The sequence below is a fragment of the Camellia sinensis genome, chromosome 10 (genome assembly GCF_055761805.1).
Source record: "Camellia sinensis isolate YWXY chromosome 10, ASM5576180v1, whole genome shotgun sequence".
Lineage (NCBI taxonomy): Eukaryota > Viridiplantae > Streptophyta > Magnoliopsida > Ericales > Theaceae > Camellia > Camellia sinensis.
Window position 1 is genome coordinate 57166810 of NC_138970.1, and position 14432 is coordinate 57181241.

At 33.6% G+C, this 14432-nt stretch overlaps 1 protein-coding gene across 6 annotated transcripts; it reads left to right on the top strand.

The window, feature by feature from the left end:
* The first annotated feature begins 7431 nt into the window (after positions 1-7431).
* Positions 7432-13643, top strand: LOC145801504 (bifunctional 3-dehydroquinate dehydratase/shikimate dehydrogenase, chloroplastic-like). Of its 6 annotated transcripts, none has more exons than XR_014343098.1 (7): positions 7432-7566; positions 7649-7811; positions 8183-8778; positions 8988-9087; positions 9974-10078; positions 12647-12727; positions 13463-13643. XR_014343098.1 is itself a non-coding variant. In XM_082893230.1 (7 exons), exons 1-3 carry the CDS (start codon positions 7531-7533, stop codon positions 8299-8301), a joined length of 318 nt encoding a protein of 105 aa, XP_082749356.1. In that variant the 5' UTR covers positions 7432-7530; the 3' UTR covers positions 8302-8778; positions 8988-9087; positions 9967-10078; positions 12647-12727; positions 13463-13643. The 6 variants fall into 6 exon arrangements, 2 of the variants coding, with proteins under 2 accessions (XP_082749356.1, XP_082749355.1); XM_082893230.1 differs by having other exon boundaries at positions 9967-10078; XR_014343097.1 differs by having other exon boundaries at positions 8183-9087.
* Positions 13644-14432: the final 789 nt, after the last annotated feature.

Sequence of the window (14432 nt, forward strand, 5' to 3'; positions counted from 1 at the left end):
AAAAAAAAAATTACAAAATCATTTCAATTACAGAATTAAAGGTAGTTGGTTGAATTTTTTTTTTTTTTTTTTACCGTTAATTTGATGATGGTAAAAAAAAAAAGTATAATGATTTGAGGGTTATTTTAAGCCATTCTTTTCGCGCTTTATTTCAAATATTTTCTTAGTGTTTTGAGGCTCGCTTTTAAACTTCAAAATGAAACTTTTTTTTTAGGAAATTGAGCAAAGAACAGTATGGAAATAAGAGAAAAGGGTGAGAATTCTGTCGAAAAATCATGTTTCATGCAATGCAGTTAGCCCCAGCTAGTGTTTTGGTAGGGTGGATCACCTTTTGGCCGGCCAGCCAGCCAAGAAAGTAGCATGTCGGCTACTTTGCCCAGAAGCAGGGCAGTTTTGACAGAATTCTTGATGAAAGCGTGTGAGGCATGCCCAGTTTAGATTTTTTTTATTAATTCATGCACGAAGTACATCTAAGACCTCTCCATGATCCTTCTTTGGTCTCAATTGTCAAAAGGAGAATTGTCATCTTCCTAAAAGATGGCATCAATTTCAACCCATCCATATCATCCTATCTAAAATTCCATCTTCTATATACCAAAACCGTATCATAAATTCTGTTAGAGCCTAATTCTAGTAGCCTTGATCAAAAGAAAGTGAGTGTTTTTCAAATTGAGAGAAAAACAGAGAGTTGGAACAACTTTTCCCACAAACACTGTTATATATCCTAAAAATGCCATTCCAACTCTAATTTCGAACTTTCAATTTGAGAATTAATAACACACTTCCATAAGCTTGAGGGTAAGTAAAAAGAAGTTTGAAAATCAAATTCTTTCATTAGAAGGTAAATTTTGCACACTTTTCATTTTTTTGTATACTCTTGCATTTTCTTTCCTTTAATTGATTTTCTTGCTTCAATTTCATATTATACACCTGTAAGTGGTGAGTTAAGCCACTTACATATTTTTCATTTGTTTTCTGATATTTTGAACAAAATAGAGCCTTTGGTGGCCAGCTGGCCGGCCAATTAAGTGGTCGGCTGACAGGTTTTTTGGCTAGCCAACTCCTCTTTGGGCCGACCAGCCTTCGGCGATAAGCAAAACAGTTTCCAATGATCTCTAAGGCCCCCTGCAACTTCTATTTTTATTATTTTTAGTTTAATTAGAGAGTGATTGTAAGGATTTAATTTTGTTGTAATTATTTCCCTCTCCCCCCTTATTCAGATTTGTAATATTTCAAAGCGATGTAATAATTCTCTATCCTCGCTTTTTATTTTGCTTTCCCTATCTGTAAATATGTAATATCTCACGATTGTCATCATATTCATGCTTTGCATCCATGTTTCATGCCTTAAGATCCAGCTAAATTTGCATCTATGAGTTTAATCGCTTATTATGTGATTTTGTGCACTACCTCATGTCTTGAGATGTCTCATATATTAGAAGTCGGATCTATGGTTGCATATCATGAGTGAATTGTATTAGGATCATGTATATAGGATTATACATGTTTTACTAACTTTGTTTTATATCTATTTGCAGACGTCAGTAAATATCTAAGTTTTTATGCTTTAGCATCCCGTTTGTGTGTGATTTTCTTACTATCACTACTACAAAAATAGTTAAAGATCACACTTTGACAAAAAAAAAAATCTCACTTTTATTGAAAGTGTGATAAAAAAAATTAGATTGATATTTTAATCACACTTAATTTGATTGAGTGTGATAATATTTATTTTTTATGTCACTTTTCAATTAAGTGTGATTATATATATATATTTTTAATCACACCTTCTAATTAAAGTGTGATTATATATATACTACTACTTTTTAATCACACTTTTTAAACAAGTGTGATTATATATATATTTTTTAATCACACATTCTAATTAAAGTGTGATTATTTATATATTTTTTAATCACACCTTCTAATTAAAGTGTGATTATATATACACTACTACTTTTTAATCACACTTTTTAAATAGGTGTGATTATATAGATATTTTTTAACCACACATTCTAATTAAAGTGTGATTATTTATATATTTTTTAATCACACCTTCTAATTAAAGTGTGATTATATATACACTACTACTTTTTAATCACACTTTTTAAATAAGTGTGATTATATAGATATTTTTTAACCACACATTCTAATTAAAGTGTGATTATTTATATATTTTTTAATCACACCTTCTAATTAAAGTGTGATTATATATATATTACTACTTTTTAATCACACTTTTTAAATAAGTGTGATTATATATATATATTTTTAATCACACATTTTAATTAAAGTGTGATTATATATATATTACTACTTTTTAATCACACTCCTTAAATAGGTGTGATTGTATAAAATATTTCAATTTGATTTTTATATAAAATATACAATTCCCAAATCCGCGCCTCTATTCTACCCATGAATGATAGAGATGACTCATTACTAGAAAATGAGGCTTTAGACACGGAACTTTTTCACCCATTTTTTAATCTTTCTATCTCTCTGTCTCTGTCTCTCTTCTCTCTCTCTCTCTCTCTCACTCATCACTCTTCTCTGTCTGTCTGTCTTTCTCTATCTTTCTCTCTGTCTATCTTTCTCATCTCTCTCTGTCTCTCTTCTCTATCTCTCTTCTCTTTATCTCTCTCGCTCATCTCTCTCTGTCTCTCTCTCGTTTATCTCTTTTCGCTCTTTTTTTCTCTCCCTCTCTCTTTGTCTATATCTTTTCACCCATTTTTTCATCTTCCTCTCTCTCTTCTCATTCTCATTCTCTCTCTCACTCATCACTCTTTTCTTTCTGTCTATCTGTCTCTCTCGCTCTCTCTCTCTCACTCATCTATCTCTTCTCTCATCTCTTTTCTCTCTCTGTCTCTTTCGCTCATCTCTCTTCTCTCTATCTCTCTCATCTCTTTTCTCTCTCTGTCTCTTTCGCTCATCTCTCTTCTCTCTATCTCTCTCATCTTTCTCTGTCTCTCTCGCTCATCTCTTTTCTCTCTCTCTTTCGTTCATCTCTCTTCTCTCTATGTCTCTCTCGCTCATCTCTCTTCTCTTTATCTCTCTCTCTCGTTCATCTCTTTTCTCTCTCTATCTTTTTTCTGTCTCTCACTCTCTATCTTTTTGTCCCTCTCTCTCTCTTCTCTTTCTCTCTCTCTTTCTCTACCACTATGTTCGCGTTGCTCACTCTCTCCCTTCTGTCTTCTCTATTTACTGAGCTCCCTCTCGATTTATCTATCCACTACAAGAAAATGCATTTTTAGCGACCACTTTGTCTCTCTCTCTCGCTCATCACTCTGTCTTTGTCTCTCTCTCTTTCTCTCCTCTCTCTGTCTCTCACTCATTTTTCTCTCTCTCACCACCCATCTCCTTTACCACCTTCATCACTACTGCAAACGTCATTCCACTACCACCATTACTACCACTGTCGCCACTTCACCTCTACGACTACCATTGCTACTACCATTGCCACCACTACCACTACTGCCACTATTACTACCATTACCTCTCATTCACCCTTGCCACTTCATCTACTCTATCACTACCACAACTTCACCACTAATCTCCTTCGCCACCACCACCACCACCATCATCATCTCTTATCCACCACCTTCACCACTACTGCCACTACTACTACCATTACCTCTCATTCACCCTTGCCACTTCATCTACTCTACCATTACCACAATTTCACCATTAATCTCCTTCGCCACTACTACCACCACCACCATCATCTCTTATCCACCACCTTCACCACTACTGCCACTCTCCATCCTCTACAAAAAATATATATATATTAATTACAAAAAAATATATATTTTAACAAAAAATATTTTTTTTTGACGACGGCAACTCCCGTCGCAAAAAAAAAAAGAAAGTTAAACGACATTATTTTGTTATTTAAATTTCATTTCTGACCAAAAAAAAATATTTTTTTATTCCCGCCTGTTTTTGTTTTCCATTCCCGCTCTATTCTCTCTCTCTATCTCTTCTATCTGTCTCTCACTCATCTCTCTCTCTCTCACCACCCATCTCCTCTACCACCTTCACCACTACTACAAACGTCATTCCACCACCACCACCGCTACTTCCACTGTCGCCACTTCACCTCTACGACTACCATTACTACTACCATCACCACCACTCCACTACCACTACTGCCACTACTACTACCATTACCTCTCCTTCACCTCTGCCACTCCATCTACACTACCACTACCACAACTTCACCACTAATATTTTTTGCCATCACCACCACCACCACCACCATCTCTTATCCACCACCTCCACCACTAATGTCGCTCCCTTTCCTCTACCACAAAAAAATAATTCATGATTTTTACTAACCAAAAAAAATAGGCCGTAGAAAAATATTTTTCATTGACCACAGAAAATAAACTTTTATTTTAGTGGAGAATATTTTTCATTAAAATATTACCCCTACTTCTACCAAATAAAAAATAATAATAATATTTTTTTTAATTAAAATAAAAATGAAACAAATAAATTTTCAATCTTAGTAACTAAAAGAAAATGAAATTTTTTTCATTAACTACAAAAAAAATTATTTTAATAAAAAATAAATTTTTTTAACGACAGCAACCCGCGTCTCTCTTTCTCTCTCTCTCTTTCATTTATCTGTTTCTCACTCATCTTTCTGTCTCACCACCCATCTCCTCTACCACTACCACTACCACTACCACTACCACTGCCACTGCCACTGCCACTACCATCACCACTACTACTACTATTACCTCTCATCTACCGCGCGCCACTCCATTTCCCATACCATTACCACAACTTCATCACTAATCTCCTTCGCCACCGCCACCACTACTCCTTTTCTGTCAATTAATTTTTTTGTCAAATCATTTGTTTATGTTAGTTTTTAAATAGAAATTTAAAAATTTGACTAACAAATTTTTTTTAATTATTTTTGTTTTCAAATAAATTTTTTTTCAATTAATTTTTTTAATTAATTTTTTCCAATCAATTTTTTTTTTCCAATTATAATGTGAATGATCTCATTGTCATGAATAATAATAAAAATAAATAAAAATATTTTAAGCCTAGACAAATATATTTTTTTGTTTATGTTTTAATTTTTTATAAATATTTTATTCAAACCAAATGCATGTGTAATTTATATTTTTTTAAAAATAAACAAAAATTAATTTATAAAAATTTTATAAACATAAACTAAAAAGTAAACGTTATCAAAAGCTCCCTCAAATTTTCATTTGTGACCAGAAAAACCAAGGCGCCAAAATGAAAATTAATAAGCGCCAAATTAGAAGATAAGAAATTTTCAACACCTAAAAAGTTTAAAATATTAGAATAGAAAACCCTCTCTCTTTCTCCCAATCGCCAATCTTTGCACCAATCTTTGCACCAGTTTCTAGGGTTCCAATCTCCACACTCATAGTTGTGCACACACAAATGGAGCATCAGTTTTCGCAGATTAGACGCGGCCTTTAATCGATCTCAGCCTCAGCTTGGAATCTAAAGAGAGAAAGTATGGTGGAGGATGGATCGGAGAGAGAGAACGGGAATGGATTCGATTGAATCTCGATCGGTATTTCAGGACGAGGACAAGTCAGAGATCGAGGACGAGGAGGATGATGAAGATTTGACACCTCGAATAGGCATGGATTCGGACGACGATGATAATTCCGAGCAAAGACTCATTTGGCAGGCCCTCGGATCGATTCCTTTGATGTCAAAGCACTTAAGGTCTCCGAAGCGCAACGGAACGACTTTGAGGTACAAATTTTTCTTTATTAGCAAATTTTTTCTGATACTTCACCGAAGTTCATAGCACGTTATGGTAAGATTGCTGATTGCACATCTACTAATTAAATGTCTGGTTGGGTCTCATAGTTACCGTGCAAAACTGTCTAATTTTTTCTTTGAACTTCATTGTCTGTTTATCATGTTCAGCAGATACGCATGCACCATTTCAAATATGTAATTACTAATTGAGACTCTAGACTAGGTTCTTACTTCATTGTTTAGGAAATCTGGCTAGTAATGGAGCCTATCAAGTAGATTTTTTTAGCTATTTATATTGTGAACAATATTTTTAGGTCAGTTTTTGGAGTTTTTTTTTTAATAAAATTTTATTAAAAATTTTTCTTCTCAGGCAATTGAAGTTTTTATTTTTATTTAAATTTTTCTTTGTGTTGGTGATAAGCTAGGCAATTGAAGATGATCCCAAATACTGGGAAATGTCATAGCCAGGGAAGTTCATTCAAAGAGAGAAGAGTGGGAAATTGATTTAGCTAAATTGGATATAAAAAATGCTATAGCTCATGGGACATATGGTACCGTGTACCGGGGGACTTATGATGGCCAGGATGTTGCAGGTGATTCAACAATTACCTATGCTTCATTCTGTTTAGTCAATCTGGAATTAATTTCATTATCATCAGATTAAAAGATATGTTAAATTCACAATCTGTACTCTAGCTACTTAATGCTTATTTTCTTCGTAATTTCTTGAATTAGTCTACGTTTTTGGTTGGTTTCTTTTTAGTAGGATCATTAATCCTCCTTACTTCGTTAGAGGTTTTGTCTAGAATGTGTTCTCCTACATTCCCCTCAATCCTTTTCTTTTAATGCTAGATTAGCCATTCAATTAAAAGGGTGTTCAGATTTATCTATCTTTTTTTTATATAAAAATCACACTTCAATATTTTATGCTTTGTGATCTAAAATATATGAACACTACTACTAGAAAATGTTAGAGGGAGTTCAATCTTTTGAATGCATAACTATGATAACATTGCTTATCTATTGCTCTACTTACACTTGGTTCCTGTTTCGATAAAAGGATATCAAATGAAGCATTTGAGGTTATTAAACTTTATAAAAATCAATGAGAGATTGACCAACTAAATGGAAGATAAAATAGAGCAAGAAGACAAATATTTTGCCATTATAATCATTAGCATGAAGGATTTCAAATAACTAATTTGATATTGTCATTTCAAATTCATCATAATAAAGCTCTCAAATTCAATCTTGAAATCCATATCTAAGTTCAAGTTACGATTATTTTTAGTTACACCATATTGAATATGTCTAATGATTAGTTTTACATCATCTTTATGTAGACGTATCTATAACATATGTTTATACTTATGTTCATGCTTGTTAGGTATATGTAATCTATTGTAATTTTTTTTATGTGTATGTAATCTGTTGTAAATACCAATGTACTGTTGATTATCAACATGTTTAATTCTTTCAGATTTAACCTTGAAATTGCATTTATCTAGTTAATATCACACATTTTTGTTTATATCAATATTCTCACAACTATATCTTTCATAATATAATAGTGAAGGCATTGGATTGGGGTGAGGATGTTTTATTTCATTATTTTAACACATTTTTGTTTTTGGTACCACTTAACCTTGCAAGTGAGGTTTTCAAACTATAAAAATTCAGTTTGTGGCAGCTCACTCAACAAGGACACGTGACCTTGTAATTGCATGACATTTTTTAGAATTGTTTCTCATATTTTCACCATTGGGAATGCATCCAAATACAGATCGAATTCCTGTGGCCAAGGTCCCTCCCCATATTTTCATTCCAACCAAACAACATTTTTGACTCGGGCATTGTAATTAACACTTGGTATTTCATTTTTTAGGGGACTTTGGGTGATTACAAAGTTGTCTTTGATGCCGTTTACATGCCTAGAAAAACCACCCTGTTAAAAGAAGCTGAGGCTGCTGGAGCCATCATTGTCAGTGGAGTTGAAATGTTCCTCCGTCAAGCCATTGAACAGTTCAATCTCTTCACTGGTGGGAAAGGTACCTTCAATTTCTTTCCCTTTTAAATATTGTTTTTTCCCTTTAAATAGGAATTAAGGATTAATATTAAGTGGTTTTTTCCCTTTTAAATATTATTTTTTTAATATAAAATTGTAACTCTTTTATTGTGTAATATTGTTCTGTACATTAGGTACTATGTAACAAGAGTGTTATTATTTTTTTGTAATCTAGGTCATTTAATAAATAAATAAATAAAAAAACTTGATCTGGGTATGGAAAGATTGGATTTAGAAGAAGAAGTTATTGTCCGTTTTATATGTGCATATGCATAAATCAAAGAACAAATTTAGGGAAATAGTCATATCAGAATTTTTTTGACAGTTTTCTTTACCTTCTATTATTATATTCAGGTAATCTTCGGATTCAACAGAGTTCTAGAAGGGAGTTGTTGTGTTCTTGCTGCTATAGATTCTGCTCTTGCATGTTTCCATTACATAACTTTGAAATGTTGGTTATAGATAATTTCTAAGCAAGAACATGATTTGGGTACAATAGGATTGGATGTGAAAGAAGAAATTCTCATTCTTTTTCATTCCTCGATAGCTTTGATAAGTACATATGCATAATTCAAGGGAGAGAAATAAGGAAATAGTTATATCAAAAAGTTATGTGGGGAGCAAGCAGTCCTCTAGTTTTGAGGATACTAATTCTGCTAAAGAGAAAGCTAAATCTATCTATCCACCTATAGAAAGCCATTGGAATTTACCTCCTCAAAAGGAGTACAAGAAATTGTCTTCATTAAACTTAAATTGCAAGTCCATGTTGTCTTACCCACTCAAGATTCGGGATTCACTAAAGAGAATTAGAAAGAGCCAAAGCTTGCTAGCAGTTCCCAAAGAAGCTCGTGATCCAAAAGATGATCAAATTGTTCAATCTTTCCGTGAATTGCTTTTGCTCGAGGGCCATCTGCCAGGGAAACATAGTGTGATTACCACACACTTTTACGGTATGTTTCTGCTGTGACATTTTTACATACATAAATAATTAGCCTCCTTTTGGGATGAAGTAGTTTCAATGAAGTTTGTTAAGCTCTTTATGTAGCATTGTTTGAGTACTGTGTGGTGAAGTGTGAATCGGGCAAAGATGATGTTCTGTTTGGAGTAATTTTACTATTACATATATTTACAGTGGTTTTCTTCCATGATGTCATGTCAGATTTTTGCGAATGAGGGATTTTGATCTGATGAAAGCAAAAGATATGTTTTTACAATATCTTAAATGGCGAGAAGAATTTGAAGTTGATACAATTGTAAAGGTGAATTTCAGACTATCTACCTGTAGCAATTTGTTGTTGGAACTATTTTGATGCCCATGAGTGGAAGTCTAGATCATATTTGCGGTCCTTAGATAATATAATTGATTTATTTTCAATTTTTTCCCCTGAAAAGGCTGTTGCTTATGAAGAATAGGTACTAATATGCATTCACTCAAATTACTATGGCAGGTCTAGACAGGAAGTGTCTCTCTCTCTTTTTTGAGTTGGTGAATTTTGAAACCTGTGTATAATATATGCTTTTGATGCCCGTTTGGAAGCATCATGACGATAAGATAATGACTGTTTCTCTATGAATATTGATGATGCTTAACTGTAAAAACACAAATTATGATGCTTACCTCATTGAACTTAACATATTAGTAAATTTTTTTTTTAATAAAAAAAATAATAGTAAAACCTTGCAAAATTGTTAAATTAAATTATTCTAACTGCTAAGTTGTATGGTTCCTGCAGTATGCCTCTAATTTAGTACCAAAAGCCAGGAAAGAAAAAACGGAGCATATTAAAAAAGGAAAAGTAAAATTTAAGTTTTACAATCTGCTAAAATTTGAGTGAATGCATAGTGAAAATAGTGAAAAAAAATGAGAATTTCTATATGTAGAACTGTTCCCGCGAGACGGTTGTTTGATAGATCCCTTCTGAGATAATAATGACAAATAGATTTTGTAGTGCTGCAAATAGATTATTTTTATATTTACATAGAAACTATGGATCTTATGCAGATATTTACTTAGAGTTGTACGAAAATATTTACTTAGAAACTATGGATCTTATGCAGATTTAGCACTATTAAATTTGTCAAATATACAAGCCTTTGTCTGTCTGATATCTTAATTTAATCTCTTAATGTCATTCAAGAAATTAGTGGGTGAGGCACCGCCGTCCATCCGACAAGAATTGACAAGGCTGTCTTCCCCACTTCTGGGGGCCACCCCACCGACCACCGTAGCCTTTGGCTAAAGAAAGTCAGGTACACATTGTTATTGAAATATTGCACTTTAATCATCCACATTATGATAAGCTACACAAGTCATGGTTGAGTAACATAAGGGACGCAAAATGGTTAGTGGTAAAAGACAGGTTAAGATATTGTTTGCTTTTGGATTAGGGTGATTATGGTATTGCCTGTAAAGCCAAACCTACACCTTAAAAGGGGAATTTTTATTTGAAAAGAGCAGGGAAGAGAGTGCTTAGCTCTGAATTTTTAGTTTATACTTTATGCCCTGCACTCTCAGTTTGTGTTTCTTTTACTATCAAGGAAGCTTATTCAAATGTCCATTCGTATGATTTTCATTTCTTGTTTTTGTCGGAAAACAGGGAAAACGAGTAGCGCGTTGGGGTGATTCCCTTTCCATTTCCCTTTCCCCTTAGATCTAGGCTAGAGAATAGGTTTTAACGAGTGTACAAAAAAATATACTACATAGATTGCTACAGAATCAAAATGTCAATTATTTTCCTAATTGCTGAATTTCAGAATGTCAATCATTCTTCTTTGTGGTGTATATTACCTAGTTAATTATTCATTTTGCTTCCATGACTGCTAGGACTCAACAAATGTGTAGTGGAAATGTTGACAAATTTATGTCTATGAAATGTAGATTCCCTTTATTTTGAAAAAATTGATGTCTATCAATGAAGATCTCATTTTATGTGGTTGAATTTCACCTTATAGCAAAATTTGGTTATCAAGTCATATTGAAAGAGAAGAGTTGTGTTAATTAGCAATCATGTCTGCTAGGAATAGATTCATATATGTTTTCAGTTCTTCAAGAAATTGGTACTTCCCAAAAGACAAAGCTTCAAAAGAAATTGGTTTCTTTTTTTTTTTTTTGATCAGCAAAGAAAAATTTCATTAATCAACATGAAATTAAAGGTACAGGAAGATGAAATGCACTGAGAGAGATTCGGACAGTACAAAGTACCCCTACTACTGCAACTCGCAACCATACAACCAACCCCTTGGCCTCACGATTTTTTTTTTTTTAAACAAAAAACGTTAAGAAGGACTTAACAAAAAATAAAATACATGATTCCCCACAACATCAACCCACCAAAACACCCAAACTGCTAAAAAAACCTATTCTAACACCCAAGTTGGTAACCCAAAAATTTTAAACACTAACTGCACTCCCAATGCACCTGCACTCCCATGCCTATGCTGCCCATGCCTGTGCCAAGACCAACTGCCCACGCCTATGCTGCACTCCCACGCCTACACTGCCAATGTTGATGTCTTCCCAAGGCCAACCACTCACCTGAACACCTAGTCTGCTGCACTCCCAAGGCTACACAACACCTATGCTGCTACACTCCCGAGGCCACACCACCGGAAAGCTCCATAGCCCACAGCTCCAAGGGCCGACACCGGTATGAAACATCGACCAACCACCCAAGAAAGCTCCAACGCCTATGCTGCTACATCTTCCTTGCTGAACTTGACATTTCAGCTCCAACAACCCTGCTACAACTTCCCTTCTGCAACTTCTCTGCTGCAACTTCTCTTCCCTTCTTCACACCCACGCCTATGCCGTAGACATAACAAACACCCACTGCAACTCCAAAAGCCAACACTGCTAACGCACACCCATTGCAAATCCACACTCCGACCAACGCTGGGACTCCTCCAAACATTTGGAATAAGATCACCCCTCAAACTCTCACACAAAGAGGAGCGCACGAACGAAAACCGGACAGATCTGGACCTACTACGACGCCCTTGTTTCCGCCCAAACAAAGCATCAAAACTTGACCACCAATCTGAACCAGAGTTCACCCCTCAAGCTCCTACTTCACCAAAGAGCGCACGAATGAAGATCCTGAACGACCAGAAAATAGAAAAAAAACCAACCGCAGCACTCAAAACAAACCGAGGTGGGTAAAATGGGGGAATCAAGTTTATTGGAGGAGAAAAACTAACGAACAACAGCCGGAAAGAGCTAGGCCAGCCGACCGCCATAGCCAAAGGCGGCGGCCGGCCGGCCCAAAAGGAGGCCTAGGGAGGAGGTTTTAAGAGAGAGAGAGAGAGAGTATAAGACAAACACTTCTCCTCTAATGAGTGGATAAAGAAATTGGTTTCTTGTCAAGTCTTAAACAATTAGAAACTTCCTTAGAGCAATTCATGTTTGAAACAGAATGCAACAAGAATTGATCTCTCTTATTGGATTAAATTCTTGCCTCATTCAAATACTACAATGCAAATTACCTCTTTCTCCATTCTCATTGTTTCTTGGTTCTTAATTAGAGTGTAGCCGTGACTTGGTACGATGGCATTGTATCTGTGTTGCATCTATAATATATATAAATGTTGACATATATTTGTATCTGTTTGTCTTTACATACATATATTAGGTTTGTGGATACCATATTCTGAATCTGAGTAAACAAAATTTGAATCTTACCTACTTTATAGTTGATTCTGTTATGGGAAAGAATGCAGAGTATGTGGGTTATTTATTGGGAATTTGAATCCCAAATGAAAGGCCCACAGTTTTGAATCAAATATAAGATATTTATTGGGTATTTGTGCATGTGCCTTCAGAAATTGCTGTTCTGTTGTTTGATTCTCCTCTTGAGCTCTGTTCTGTTCCTCACTGTAACTGTGAGATCGCCGATCTTCAAGGTATGTTTCGTTTCTCTACTTTCTTTTTGATCTATACAAATTGCATATATATATATATATATATATATGTGCGCGCGTGTGTGTGTGTATGTATATGATTGTGTTTATGAAGTTTAATTTGATTGTTGATTGTTTGTTATTTGAGCTTCAAATCTGTGATTCGGTCTGTTTAGGTCACTTAATAATTCATTACTGAAAAATCATATTGTTAAAAAAAAAAAAATTCTTATTATATATATGTATATATATGCTGGTACATCAGGCATATGGTTATGCAAATCTAACATTCTTACTCTAAGAATGTACCTGCTGTGATAAAAATAGGATCGAGGTACTAGTTACAAGAAGCATAGGCTGAATACATGAGGTTTGCAATGTTTAACTATTTGTGGGGCTTATGGAGTAAAGCCACATTTACCTCTAGCCTCTTGTAAATCATAGTCCAAATTTTCTCATTTTTTTAGCACTATAATACTATTTGGTAGGTTTGGCATTTAGCAAGTGACTCTGGTAATTTTCAGGTTAATCTTGGCATTTATCATTTTTAAATACTATGCTCATTAGTGACCTCATAATTACAATGCCATTGACATTGAGCTGTAGGGAAGTTACTTCCAAAAAGATTAAGATCAACCAGAAATGATTAATGTTCCTATTTTGGTTTGCTGAATTAACTTTTTAGTTTATTCATATGCATCAGCGGTTTCTGAATTAATTTGTGTTTTCTTTTTTCAGGTCAGAAATTTTTTGGAGAGATGCAAAATATGGTCCAAGAATTAAAGAACTTAGTTTTTTTTAAGTTTTTTCATTTTTTAATATATGTAAGCACAGTTAATTTTTTTTTATTTAATTCTTTTGTATATACTTTTGAATATTTAATTTCCATTTATGAAATATATGATGTTATTCTATTCAATACGTGGTTATGATTCAAAATATAGTATATAGTGTGTATTACGTTCTTCAAATGTGCATACAAAAATAATATTGATTATTTTTCAAATATGTCGAATCTTTTTTTTATCACAGATTTTATTAGTTATTAATCACACTTAAAAGATGTGATCTAAATGTTATTAATCACACTTAAAAGATGTGATGTAAATATTTTTAATCACACTTAAAAGGTGTGATCTAAATGTTATTAATCACACTTTTTAAGTGTGATTAAAAATGATCCTTTTTAATCACACTTCCAAAGATCACACTTAAAAGGTGTGATCTAAATATTTTTAATCACACTTAGAAAGTGTGATTAAAAATGACTCTTTTTAATCACACTTCCAAAGATCACACTTAAAAGGTGTGATCAAAATATTTTTAATCACACTCAAAAGGTGTGATCTAAATATTTTTAATCACACTTAAAAGATGTGATCTAAATATTTTTAATCACACTTAAAAGGTGTGATCTAGATGTTATTAAGCACACTTAAAAAGTGTGATTAAAAATGACCCCTTTTAATCACACTCCCAAAGATCACACTTTAATAAAACTTAAAAGATGTGATTAAATAACATACATCACACAAAAAAAGTGTGATCTTTATCTGTTTTTGTAGTAGTGTATGTTTAGCATCTTACCATATAGCTATGTGCTTATTTGATATAACTCTATAAATGGTAGTGGGTGACGGTTGTGTTATTTAATTTGGAATAAATTTGATTTCCATGATTACATTATCCAAAGCATTTTCAAAATAAT

What these genes read in the sequence shown, in the direction of transcription:
- LOC145801504 (XM_082893229.1), top strand. Translation starts at nt 7,531, where the DNA reads ATGCATCCAAATACAGATCGAATTCCTGTGGCCAAG. An exon ending in ATCGAATTCCTGTGGCCAAG is followed by an intron (nt 7,567 to 7,648) that starts GTCCCTCCCCAT and finishes TTCATTTTTTAG; the next exon opens with GGGACTTTGGGTGATTACAA. An exon ending in TCTCTTCACTGGTGGGAAAG is followed by an intron (nt 7,812 to 8,182) that starts GTACCTTCAATT and finishes TATTATATTCAG; the next exon opens with GTAATCTTCGGATTCAACAG.